General features: G+C 33.2%; 1 protein-coding gene across 1 annotated transcript; it reads left to right on the top strand.

Annotated features, from left to right (window-relative positions):
* The first annotated feature begins 495 nt into the window (after window positions 1–495).
* On the top strand, window positions 496–10264 carry LOC134230194 (uncharacterized). The gene is made up of 6 exons (XM_062711964.1): window positions 496–562; window positions 777–815; window positions 8156–8221; window positions 8691–8807; window positions 10070–10102; window positions 10211–10264. Exons 1-6 carry the CDS (start codon window positions 515–517, stop codon window positions 10262–10264), a joined length of 357 nt encoding a protein of 118 aa, XP_062567948.1. The 5' UTR covers window positions 496–514.
* The last annotated feature ends 4351 nt before the right edge of the window (window positions 10265–14615 follow it).

The following is a 14615-nucleotide window of genomic DNA, read 5'->3' as shown; positions in this document are numbered from 1 at the left end:
GTTCAAAGATCCTGAAAGCCTTTTTGATGTGGAAAGTTAAATAACGCACATTATTTGGAGACAAAATAGAAAAAAATTAAATGATTAAATGTGACATTTTTACAATAAATTAACAGGCTTACTATTTTTTTCATCAAAGAGCCGAATCAGAGTACATTTTTTAAGTTCCTAGTCACAGGTACTTGGTTCCGTTTTGAATTCAAAGCATATCACGGGTTAAATAAATTATTACAGAATATGTCCGTACAGTGTATTTCGAATGTATTAAAAGGATATGTAGCGGCTATAATTGCGTATTCTATTACACAGTGACACTGTTTGGTGTTTGTGAAAGGGGTTGAAGATTGTTGTAGCATAAGGGCATACATTTTGGAAGGTATTTATTCTTGCAAATACGGAAAAAAAAACATAATTAATGACGTCACAATATGTAAAGAAAAAGTGATTGTGACGTCACAATGTGATGACGTTGATTCGGCTCTAACGTTGTGGCAACACATCTGTTTGCATTAAAATGAAGAGATCAAGTGAGCAATCGGAGCATCTTTACGCGACAAAGAAGGTATATTTTTTTAAAATATATTTTTTAAACGTAAGGCCTTCTTTGATTTTTCAATCTGAATCGGGAGAAGGCTAACATATTTTTAAAGGTTGAAACCGTCGTGAATTTTTCTTATCACGAAATAAAAAAAGCAATGAATTTTTAAAACTAAGATTTTTTATTCTGATTTTTTCCCTCTTTTAGTTACTCTAAAAATTAATTGATATATTTATAGGCAAGAGTTGTTGATGGCTATGGGAGATCGATTGAGTCGGTGAGTATTACCTTGTACAATGATAAAAATTGTAAATCAATTAAATTTGTAACACTTATAATATCTCTTATTTTTATAGTTTTTTAACACCTTTTTTTATATTTCAGTATTTTACCAAATGAATATTTTTAAAAAGTTTTTCATGAATTAATTAAAGCTTGTTGCTTTGCAGTTAAATTAGTATAATGTCAATTTCACTTAATATGGGATGATAAAAAAGCCGGTTGAAAAACAAGAGGCCCAGGGGCCATATCGCTTACTTGAGCAACTAGCTAAGTAAATTAAAAAATCAGTTCAGAACAAACGTAAATCTATATTTCCTGCAGATGCTTTCAGTTTTAGCAAAAGATGAGGGGGGGTAAGGTGAGGGGGGGGGGGTAAGGTGGACGAAATGCCTATACTGCGATAGACATAGAGCGAAAAATTAAATCTCAATTATATCCAAATTTTATTATATATACTAGTATGTCATATGCTTTATTCAGGCTCGTAGCAACGGGGGGGGGGGGGGGGGGGGGCTGCCCGCCTTTTTTCCCCAACCTTACCTTCACTATAGAATGTATAGAATAGAATATTTATTCAACCAATTTGGGCCCACAGTGGAGCATACAGAACAGTGTCCAAAATCATCACAGTTATACATATACAAAACAGAACAAAACAAACATTGTATAATGAACAGAGAGTTAGTTATCTTCTTTTAGGATGTATAGAATGTACATTATAAGTGGCCTATGTATAATATCTGCAATATGCCTATATTGAACTATGTTGTTTTCTCTTATTAAAATTTGCATTTAAAAGTTGGCATAATAAAACAACAAACTCAGAATCTTCATTTGACATAATCCATGTAAACAGGTCAACATTGTTAAGCAGTATCAAATTAGGAAAGGTTTTAAAGATTTTATCTAAAAACTCTCTTCTTGAGTCATTATAAAGTGGACATTCTAGCAAAAAATGCAATTCATCCTAACTTGGACTTGAGGTGCAGTAACGACAGATTCTCTCACACCTGGGAAGAATTTCATTTTTACCACATTTATTAAGTTTCCTTTCATATCTACCCGTTTCTACCCTTAAACAATGATTACTAATTCTGAATTTTGCGAGAATTACCCGATTGTCTCGGTTTTTCATATTCAAGTATTTTTCAAAATAAAAAGACCTTTTATACTTAAAATATGTATTTAATTTACCAAAGCCTTCCAAATAATTGGTACGAATATCGTTCCAAGTGTTTAAAAACTATTATTGAGTTGTCTTTTCATGTACAATTTAAATTTGTTTTCACTTAGTTTTTTACAAAGGGACAAATTAATATTAAGTTTTTCACTGTAGAATAATATACTGGAGTACCAGTCACTGTTGATGATGTTTGATTTGCACTCATTGAGAGCTGCTTTCAGTAGGTTAGATGATGTATGTTCTAGTCTATACCAGTACATGAATATTTGCTTTAACATGTCTATATATAATGGGTACCTTCCTAGTTCAGAATAGATTCCTACATTTGTACAAGATTTAGATACACCCATAATGTATTTACAGAATTTCATATTGAGTTTTTCAACTTCCCAATCTTTAAATATATCAAAAAGAGGGATATTTTTCCTTTTTGGAGTAACATTAATAATGCTCCAGTTCTCACAGCCATATAAAGCTATAGGTTTAATGCAGTGATCAAATATATGTAAAAATGTTTTTAAGGAGGGGTTAGCATTTTTCACATCCCTATAGAATTTAAAGCATGCCTTTAAACTTTTCTGATACAGTTGTTTTTTGGCTTCAGTAAACTTTCCATTGTTTTCAAGAGTTATCCCTAAATATTTATATTGTTTTACACATTCTATAATGTCATTACCAAGTTGGAATGCTTCCTTCAGTAATTTACCAGAGTTATTAAAAATTATTACCTTTGTTTTTTTTATGTTTACTTCTAGACACCACTCACTACAGTAATCATGGAGAAGATTGAGTTTACATTGAAGATCTGATTTTGAATTGGACAATAAAACAAGGTCATCTGCATACAGGAGACATGAAATCATTTCTTTATCTAGAGTAACAGAAACAGAATTATGATCCAAAATACTTGGGAGGTCATTTATAAAGAGTTTAAACAAATTTGGACTAAGGACATCCCCTTGTCTGACCCCAACCCCAGATGTGAAAAAATCTGTCATTTTATCATTTAGAAAATGTCCATTGAAAAGATGGTTGCCCCCCACTTTTTACCGCAGTAGATTGATAGTAAGTAAATGTAGGAAAAAATTGGAGGTGAAAGGAAGTTGGCCCTGCTGAAAAAGTTGGCCACACTACCCCCCACCCCCCTTTCCCCACGAAATAGGATTTTCGAGTTTGGGCAATTTTCCGGTTTTTTTTTTTTTTTTTTTTTTTTTTTTGCTTGTCAACTTTTTCTTTAGGTAAGTAAAAAAAAAATTTCTCAGGTTGGCCCCCCCACTTTCAAAAACGATGCTACGTGCCTGTTATTTAAAATCTCAACACTTTACAAAAATCGCACAAAGACTGAAATTATTTGCGTACTTAAAAACATGCACACACTAAAAAGGACAAAAAAGATTTTTTTCTCATACTTTAACAAAAATTTCAATATTAGTGGGTCTTCTCTCCATTTTTTTGAAAGATAATCCTAGCTAAAGGTTTGCAATAAAATTTACATTTTTGTTTTACAAAAATATGATGCAAAGACCCACTAAACCTTAAAAGTTAACTTTTATGACACAACATTTGCATCTTTCCAAGAAATCCATTAAATCAAGGGTCAAAAACATGATTTAAATGCCTCAATTCCTCAATTTGTGTAGCGTAGTGGAAAGAACGTTAGTCTCAAAGCAATATAATACTCGGGATTTTTTATTGCTAGAGTTCGAATCCCACGAATACTATCATAAAAGAATGCATTTTCCGATTTTTCTTCTCGGAAAAGTCTCGTTTCTCATAATTTCATAAATTTCAATAATGCGAGGTTAATCTAAATAATTCAGATACACAAAGTGTCTATTATTACTTTATTTCTGAAGCTATAGGCATTCTGCACGCCTTGTAGTATGATACATATTATAAGATGATTTTTTTTTTATTTATATAGCCTTTATATTCCTTGATTATTTATATTTATTGATGAACAATCGTGGCTTTGTTGTTCTCGTAAAGAATTTTAACGATTTTTCCTATGTGTTCCTGCGTTAAACCTTGATCACTGGGGGATTTAAGGGGGGCGCTCGCCTCCCCCCTAAAATTTCATATGATGTGACTAAATTTAGTAATGCCATATCTTGGTACATAACTTATTATCAAGGACCTATATATATATATAATAAACAAATGCTACGTATTTAAGTTTAATGTTTTATTCGAGTTGGCAGGTATTGTCCACAGTGGTCTACACAACAGTGGGGCAGCCGGCAAAATGGCATACCCCCAACATCAACATAAGTTGTGCCCTCCCTGACGGGAAAAGTAGCACGCTGGGTTGACCTCATTCGTGCTACGGACACATTTCAACACAAATTATCTTTTAATTATATTATTTTGCTTTAGCTTTACATTGTATAAGATATGATTTTCAAAGTCAACATCACATATATCAACATCAACCATCACATATCTCAACATCAACCACAAAAAGTCAACAAAATCAACAGTTCAATGGTTAAATTGAAGGTGACGATTTCGCCAATATGACCACTGTGAAGTATAGTTTACTGTCTCTCCCTGAACTCCTCGAATGGATAATTCGCCAAGTTGACCCTTGTCATGGTATTCGGCCAGAGATCATTCCAAAGGTCCCAGAATACGGAAATAGCAGGCAATTCAGATCAGTATCGTTAGTCTCCTTCAACGAAATCTCCAATATCTGAAAAGACAAAAACAAAAACCCACAGCAGAAAAAGATTCTCGATAACATTTGCATAACTCTAATAAATTTGGTATAGCCAAACCATGTAAAACAATGAAAAACGTTATTTAAACAAACAAAAGGAGAAAGGGTATATACTTAACACCTAGCTCAAGGGTTGGGGTGGGAGGGTATTTCATAATACAAAAACATAAATCGGATATTTTCACCACCCACCTTTCACTTTCATCGATGCATAGAAAAGGGGAGATAACCCGTAAACCTAGTGACTAAGTACCGACACTGTATGGATGGATAAATAAATTCCGGCTTATCACATTTATTAGTTTTTTTCCACAAAAAGGAGGTGAATGATGACGTATAATAAAAGGATAGAGCTTTGATAACGGCGCATATTGTGAGATGAACTCAAATATGCGGTATTAAATACCACTATTATTGTGCCTGGTTTTACTCTTAAGGTAGGTCGCGGGTTTACTGCTTAAAAATTCTTACGAGAAAACATATCCTGAAAATTTGATATAATGCTCCTTAGAATTCACAGCATACTATCTGCAATTTTTATTAAATTTGCCTACGTAGTTTTAATGCTATATTACTGTTAACGCGGTATTGTTGTTAGTACTTTTTTTACGCTTTACTATTGAAATGTATGGAAAAATGACGTTTTAAGCCACTTTTGTTAAAATAGTTTCTTTTAAAAAGGTTGGATAACTTTTTAAAGACATAGACGAATTAGTCGGGAATTTCAAAATGTCAAGATGAGGTAAAATCAAAACTATTAATATAAAAAAATCAATATGTCTTCTCGTTAGATTTTTGGCTAACTAATTTCAAAGTTTTCTTTTATACTGCTAAAATGTTGCTTTTATGGCGTTATTTATATCTACAACGTCATTTGTTGAACGTAGTCACGTTTATAGTACGAGTATAAATATCTTGATCTTTGGAATATGCAAGATTTAAAAGGTGACATACATATACAAAATTTAATTTTATTCATCATTTAATTTATTGCGGAGACACATTAGGATGACCAGCAACTTGATATTCACTTGTATTGTGAAATTCTTACTCTAAGCATAAAGTCAGAATGGACGGTATAAACATTCCTCGAGCATGAGAATTAACAAACAGCGACAACAACGCGACTGATAAAATATTAGTACATGTGTGTACCTGTATTTTTAGGAAATTCATGGTTAATAAGTACATGTATTCAGGCATAACACAAAAAATTGATCATTTTTTCGAAAACGGGAAGAAAAAACATTCCGATACTGAGGAAATAAGCGGGGGTTGGGGGGGGGGGGCTGCAATGTTCTTTCTATATTAGACGCAAGCTATAGTACATGTATATGGCCCTAAGTCTCAAACATTTGTTAATTTCGAATTCTCTGAATCAAATTTCAATACTCAAGTTGGAAAACACTTGAATTTAGCTTTCACACTTTGAGCTTTTTGTTATTAAAAAAAATTGTATATGGAAAAAATGAAACTTGTAAATTATTTACAGTGTATTATAGGTCTTAAAGTTCGGTTGTTTGTATTTTGATTTTTAAATGCATTTCACAATTTATTAGCCAGCAAAACAAGGCGAATACACGAGATTTAAATACATAACAACCAAACAATTATGATTATACTGGTGATAATTTTAAAAGAAAAAACCAGGAAAATACATGTAATTTAATTTAACCCGTTTGAGTGATGAGGATATATTCCATCCTGAAAAGTATGTATACGCAAATTTTCGCCTCGGCTTTGATTGACAGTCATGATGCAATATACATGTACGCATGTTCCCCCGAGTTTCAAATAAAGTGCGCACATACAACCCCTCAGTTTTCCGCTAACTCAGCAATCTTTATTCAGGATAACTTTCTTTCTGCATACCATATCTTTTACGCTGATTTATTGATTATTCTGATTGACTTTTACCAGTTAAGTTATACTTACAGTATAAATTATTTCTTTCATTTGGTATTGTATTTAATTATCCTAAGATATTACATATAATCACATCAGAATTCAGAATGAAAATTAATAAAACATGTACGAGGTTTAAGTATAATAGAATGCACTTTGTATTAATCTACTTGATTCGTACAGATTTGAAGTCATTTGCAGAGAATTAAACGGGAAACAACGTAACGTTGCCTTTGTGACGTAACTGACGTCATAATCAAATGTGCACAAAACAACCGCTCGAATCGTCGAAATTGTGTACCAATATTGATGACAAAAGCAAACCCGCGACCTACCTTAAAATACACGAAAACCCAGGAGCTTCCGGGGGCTTGGCCCCCACAATTCAAAGTATAATATGACTAGTATTAATAATGCCACACTTTGGTACATAACTATTAACTAGCCCATACCACTATTAGCAAGTTAGTAATTAAGTCAGAAAATCGTTTATTATAGTGACATGTGTAAAATGCAATGAGAAATCATTCAATACGGCCCAGACCCCTGTCTGAACAAGGTTATCCATACCCCCACCCCTCATCACAAATCCTGTATCCGCCCATGTTGATCACCCATTGTGGCGCCATTCTACCCCACAGGGGTCAAATTTCAATAAACTTGAATGTACACTGCAAGAGGATGCTTTAATAAAATTATGATCAACCATGACTAAGCTGTTTTTAGGGAAAAAAAATTTAAGATCTGTTCTATGTATTCCAACGTTAATCTTTTATCCCCATTGTGGCCCCTCCCTACACCTGAGGGTCATGATTTGAACAAACTTGATTCTATACTACCAGAGGATGCTTCTAAATAAATATGACTTATCACAGTATTGCTGTTCTTGACCAGATATTTAAAGAGTTTTCCTATGTCAAATTTGATACCCCACTGTGGCCCCACCTTACCCCTGGGGGTCAAGATTTGAACAAGCTTGAATCTACAAAACCCAAGGATGCTTCCACATGAGTTTTACCTTTCTTGGCCCTGTGGTTTTTGGGAAGATTTTAAAATATATTTCCTATATATTCCTATGTACATATAAAACTTTGACCCCCCATTGTGTCCCCACCCTACCTCTGGGGGTCATGATTTGAACAAACTTGAATCTTAACTACCTGATGATGCTTCTAAATGAGTTTCATCTTTCCTGGCCAAGTGGTTCTTGAGAAGAAAATTTTATTAAAAGATGCCATCATTTTTCCACTTATTCATTATTATCTCCCCTTGGAAAAGGACATGGCCCTTCATTTGAACAAACTTGAAACCCCTTCACATACGGATACTTTGTGGCAAGTTTGGTTGAAATTGGCCTTGTGGTTCTCGAGAGGAAGATGAAAATGACAACAACGACGACAGACAACGGACAAATTTTGATCAGAAAAGCTCATCACTTGAGCCTTTGGCTCAGGTGAGCTAAAATGTATAGTCGGGGGGGGGGGGAGGGGGGTGAAATTCATTGTTTGACTTATGCTCAATTTTTCAGATGGACGTTGACGAAGACAAATTTTGGATAATTAAAAAAGAGACCAGACCACCACCTCTGACAGCGGTAAGAAAATGTTTGCTGTGTTGTGGGGAGGGAGGGGGCCCCCAACTTTTTTTTAAGGCAAAGATTATACATAATAAAGGCATTAAAAATTGAGGTTTAGACTCCAACCTTTTTTGTTGGCTTTGCCCTCCCCCTTCTAATTTGCTTCCGACACCCATGAAAAGTGTTAATGTATTGCTGCGTAAGATGTTCGATTATATCAGTAAAAATAAAAATTTTATGCGGGTATATTCAACTCTTATCACAGGTCATGGATAATGTAACCACGTTGATACAGTTACATGTAAATGTATGGTTCAAACTCGTAAGACACATAAATGGGAATTTCAAACCTTTATCTGTACGGTTTCTTGTCGATGTACGTGTATTAGTAGTATATGTTCATATGTTAAAAAATAACCAAGTCATACTAGAATCAAGATTTGGTATGCAGAAACATAATAATTAATATCCTTCTTTTCGACTCTAGGTGAGAGGAAAGACTAATAGGAGAAAGAGGCCCCAGCCTCAATCTCTCCACATCAGTTCGTGGGTGTTCAGACGCGAGTGTCCCCACAAAGAGGAAAGTCAATCCTCAGTGAAAAAGGTAAACATTGAAGTAATAATGTTTATGCAAGGTTTGAGCAATTAAGGTAGTCCGATCCTCAGGTTTATAAAATTAGCAGTTAAGTAATCAAAAATAGTCATAAAAGTATCTCTGAATCCACAAAGTTATGTAAATTTATCCACAGTATTTCTTTAAAGTTAATGATTAAAGTTAATCATATTATATAAGGAAAATTGTCAAACTCCAATATTTTTGCAGAAAAATCGAATTGGAATATGAGCAATGCATTTTCTAATAGCAAATTGATCAATAAATATATTTTAGGTTAAAAAATGATAGGTATCCAGGCATTCAGATAAATTGTCATGATTTTTATACTTATTTGGTATTTTTTGTCTTCTATTTCCGTCATGTATTCTATAATACATAGTGTAAAAGGCTTTTGTTATCATTGCAAGACATCACAAATCACTTCTCATTTCATATCATGCTAATAAGCATTGAAATCTATGGCTGGATTCAAGAAAATTTTATTTCTCTAAAACTGTATTATTTTTTCTCCTTTTATAGGGTACAAATGTCAACTTTTATAAGACCTTCTCTAAAACTTCCAAAGAGCTCGAATCTTATAAAGATAAATAATCAAATATGGTCATATGTAACTTTTGTACATATTTGCTTAATTTGTTTGGCATTACAATAAATGCTCATTAACAACAAACATTTTGTTTTGATATTTGCAAAAAACAGAGCAGAGTAGACTCATTCATGGAGAAAATAAATTATTTGAGGAAGGTGGAAGAAGATGGTATAAAATGAAAATTGTTGCTTGAAAAAAAATTTTTAAGCTTCATTTTGATGCATTTCAATTTAAAAATTAATTTTTGGAGTTATCCTTCCTGGATGAGGATCGGATATCCTTAAATCGGGATTTCATACTAGTATGTGAAATATATATATAAGAATTTTATTGTCCAATTTTGAATCCAGAGGGCATAAACGATTTTTACAATATAGTTCTGAAAGAAAGGTTACAGACATATAAATACATGTACATGAATACATGCATGCATATCTGATACAATCCATACACGTAACTGAAGATGCAGCAGCTTGGGTTATCAAATTGTTATTCAAAACGTGATAAAATTATTACGTGTATTATGAATATATGCCAGTATTCAAATAATTATGTGTCTAGAATATTTCATGTCATACATGTATTATCAATAATGATACTCGTATTTGTGCTGAATTTTTTTGTTTTAAGATGTAATTTCTATGTGAATATTCTTTTTCAGAGTAAACACAGATCAGGAAGATGTATGGAGACGGTAAGATGTGTTAAAATATTAAGTCAAATAAAGAACAGACTGAAATATTTCTAAATGTTACAGAAATGAAAGTTTGACAATTCTTAAGACTATTTATTTTTCTTACAGATTGATGTAGACGCAGAAATCACGTTTCGTTTCCGTTTTATCTCTTTGGTGTAAATTTCTTATCTTTTTGGAATTATTAATTGATTTTGATTAATTTTATTCTGTACATATTAAAATAATGATAATCTTATTTTCTCTTATATTTTTTTCTCTATTTTTAAACTATTAAATTACCATCGATATTAACAATCCAAGTGAAGTATACCGTTTCTCATTTTGTCACGATCTATTTTGATGGATGTGCCCAGCGTAAACAATGCATGCCATATGCAGGTACAAATGAACATTGACACAGAAATTGTCTGTTGTACGAGCAAGGGATAAGGAGAAATTATCAGTAATGAATCTTGCAGTTAGAAGGCCAGTGCTATTTACATTTGAGTGCAGCTGTCAACCTAGGTTGTGACGTAATGCAAAACGTACAATTCTCTGGAATTGATAATAGATAAAAACGTCTACCAATAGAAGCAGTTCAGTGTTTATTAACAGTAATTAGACTGCTATATGCAGTTTAGCCCTAGAATTCATTGATAATGGTATTGCTCCGAGTACGAAACCAAGGCAGGCTGCTGACAGATAAGCTGATGTTACAGGAATTTCAACAACCTGGTTTAAAGTCACTCCGCATTTCGAATATTCTGTAGTCGTAATAAATGGATTCTATTGACAGCAAAGAAACACTTGGGAAATGCTAAAAACTGATTTGCGTATAAATAGTTAAATACCTCGGACCTGCTCTAAACAAGTTTTCAGCAACGAGTTAAGAACACGAGATTTATTACTGCACGCAATATATAGTTGTTTGACCAGTTCCGAATAAGGTGCATTAAATACATGCACGATCTAGAAGGGGGTCGGGGGTCCGGACCCCCTGGCATTTACAGAGTTATTAAATAGAATAGAATATTTATTCAACCAATTTGGGCCCACAGTGGAGCATACAGAACAATGCCCAAAATCATCACAGTTATACATATACAAAAACAGAACAAAATAAACATTGTATAATGAACAGAGAGTTAGCTATCTTCTTTTAGGATGTATAAAATGTACATAATATAAATGGCCTATGTATGATATCTGCAATATGCATATATTAAACTATATTGTTTTCTCTTATTAAAATTTGCATTTATAAGTTGGCATAATAAAACAACAAACTCAGAATCTTCATTTGACATAATCCATGTAAACATGTCAACATTGTTGAGCAGTATCAAATTAGGAGAGGTTTTAAAGATTTTATTTTAAAAATCTCTTCTTGAGTCATTATAAAGTGGACATTCTAGCAAAAAATGCAATTCATCCTCAATTGGACTTGAGGTGCAGTAACGACAGACTCTCACACCTGGGAAGAATTTCATTTTTACCACATTTATTAAGTTTCCTTTCATACTACCTGTTTCTACCCTTAAACAATGATTACTAATTCTGAATTTTGCGAGAAATACCCGATTGTCTCGGTTTTTCATATTCAAGTATTTTTCAAAATAAAAAGACCTTTTATACTTAAAATATCTATTCAATTTACCAAAGCCTTCCAAATAATTGGTACGGATATCGTTCCAAGTGTTTAAAAAACTATTATGTAGTTGTCTTTTAATGTACAATTTAAATTTGTTTTCACTTAGTTTTTTGCAAAGGGACAAATTAATATTAAGTTTTTCACTGTAGAATAATATACTGGAGTACCAATCACTATTAATGATGTTTGATTTGCACTCATTGAGAGTTGCTTTCAGTAGGTTAGATGATGTATGTTCTAGTCTATACCAGTACATGAATATTTGCTTTAACATGTCTATAAATAATTGGCACCTTCCTAGTTCAGAATAGGTTCCTACATTTGTACAAGATTTAGATACACCGATAGTATATTTACAGAATTTCATATTGAGTTTTTCAACTTCCCAATTTTTATATAGATATATCAAAAAGAGGGATATTTTTCCTTTTTGGAGTAACACTAATAATGCTCCAGTTCTCACAGCCATATAAGTTTAATACAGTGATCAAATATTTGTAAAAACGTCTTTAAAGAAGGGTTAGTATTTTTTGTATCCCTATAAAATTTAAAGCATGCCTTTAAACTTTTCTGATACAGTTGTTTTTTGGCTTCAGTAAACGTTCCATTATTTTCAAGAGTTGTCCCTGAATATTTATATTGTTTTACACATTCTATAATGTCATTACCAAGTTGTAATGCTTCCTTCTGTAATTTACCAGAGTTATTATAAATTATTACCTTTGTTATTTATGTTTACTTCTAGACACCACTCACTACGGTAATCATTGAGGAGATTGAGTTTACATTGAAGATCTGATTTTGAATTGGATAATAAAACTAGAGGTACTGTGAGCAATGAGCTCACCAAATGATACCCCCCGCCTCATATATCGTTATAACTGATGACAATTAAAGTCCATGTTTTGCCGTGGCCGGGACACCCAAAATATGTGTTAGATCAAAAAGTAAAATAGGAGGTGCACAATGGCAATATGTAATAAAGATTCTGTGAAAGTTTCATTAAATTTCACTCAGTAGTATAAGAGGAGTTGCGGATAAGAGATGGGTACCCCAAAGCGTAACAGACGGACAGATGGACGGACGGACGGAATTAACGATTACTATATACCCTCCCGCTTTTCAAGCGGGGGGTATAAATATACGTATTTAAACGATTTTAGTACATGTATATTATGAAAGTGGATTTTTAAAAAATAAAGTTTGACATTTAATTGTTTCGCATCAAGTCAAGATACACAGTATTACATAAAACTGGTTGTTATACCCCCGGCTTGAAAAGCGGGCGGGTATATAATAGTAATCCGTATGTCCGTCTGTCCGCACGTCCATCCGTCCGCCTGTCATCTCTTATCCGCAACTCCTCTCATACAACTGAATGAAATTTGATGAAACTTTCACAGAATCTTGATTATACCCCCCGCTTGAAAAGCGGGAGGGTATATAGTAATCGTTAATTTCGTCCGTCCGTCTGTTACGCTTTGGGGTACCCATCTCTTATCCGCAACTCCTCTCATACCACTGAATGAAATTTAATGAAACTTTCACAGAATCTTTATTACATATTGCCATTGTGACCTCCTATTTTACTTTTTGATCCGACACATATTTTCGGCCACAGCAAACATGAACTTTGCCATTATAACTATATGGAGGCGGGGGGTATCATTTAGTGAGCTCATCGCTCACAGTACCTCTAGTTACATATTGCCATTGTGCACCTTCTATTTTACTTTTTGATTCGACACATATTATGGACAATGCCATTATACTCATATGGGAGGCGGGGGTATCATTAAGTGAGCTCATTGCTTGATCACAGTTCTTCTTGTTATTTTACCCCCGCTTGAAAAGGGGAGAATATATAGTAATCGGGATGTCCGTCTGTCTGTACGTCCGTCCGTCTGTCTGTTACGCTTTTGGGTACATATCTCTTATTCGCAACTCCTCTTTTACCACTGAATGAAATTTAATGAGACTTTCGCGAAATCTTTGTTATATATTGCCACTGTGACCTTCTACTTTACTTTTTGATCAGACACATATTTTGGGTTTTCCTGAGCAAAACATTGGCATCGCCATTTTTTAAAAATAATATTTAAGGGTACACATCTCTTATCTGCAACTCCTCCTATACCACTGAATAAAATTTAATGATACTTTCGCAGATTCTTTTTTACATAATGCCATTGTGCACCTCCTATTATATTTTTTTTATCTGACACTTATTTCGTGTCTCCATGAGCAGAACAGGGACTTTGTCATTATAATTATATGGGAGGCGGGTGTATCATTTAGTGAGCTCAGTGCTCATAGTACCTCTAGTTATTTTTTAGATCAATGATTTCTTAGTGATGAACAGATAAAATTCCTCAATCTATGGTGAATTTTTTTTATCATGAGAGCACAACACAGGTTTTTTTTCTTTTACAGAATTGCACACTATTTGTCGTTAACAAATCTTAATACAACTGAAGGAAAAAGGAGATGTGGATGGTAATTTTCTTCTTTTAGATTTTACTGCTGAAGGAAAAAGGTTTCTCTTATGTTGTATAAGAGTTGGAAGATATTAGAAAAGAAAAAATGGCTGGTGTGTATATAAGGTCAAGGGCAAGATGGATAGAAGAAGGGGAGAAACCGACAAAATATTTCTGTAATCTCGAATCAAGAAATTTCTTAAGTAAAATTATTCCAAAAATTGAATTAGAAAATGGAGAGACAGTTTATAATCAATCAGATATCTTAAAAACAACCAAACAATATTATGAAAATTTGTATAGAAATGTAGATGATGTGGTTGAAAATGTTAACCTTCAGGAGGAAATGAATTTTTCAAATATTAAAAAGCTTTCCAATGAAGAGTCAAGGTCATTAGAAGGT

This window comes from Saccostrea cucullata, unplaced genomic scaffold, assembly GCF_032062105.1.
Source record: "Saccostrea cucullata isolate Sc308-1 unplaced genomic scaffold, CSIRO_AGI_Scuc_v1 ctg1341, whole genome shotgun sequence".
NCBI lineage: Eukaryota > Metazoa > Mollusca > Bivalvia > Ostreida > Ostreidae > Saccostrea > Saccostrea cuccullata.
Note: the sequence above shows the minus strand (reverse complement) of the source record. Positions and strands in the feature narration are given on the sequence as shown.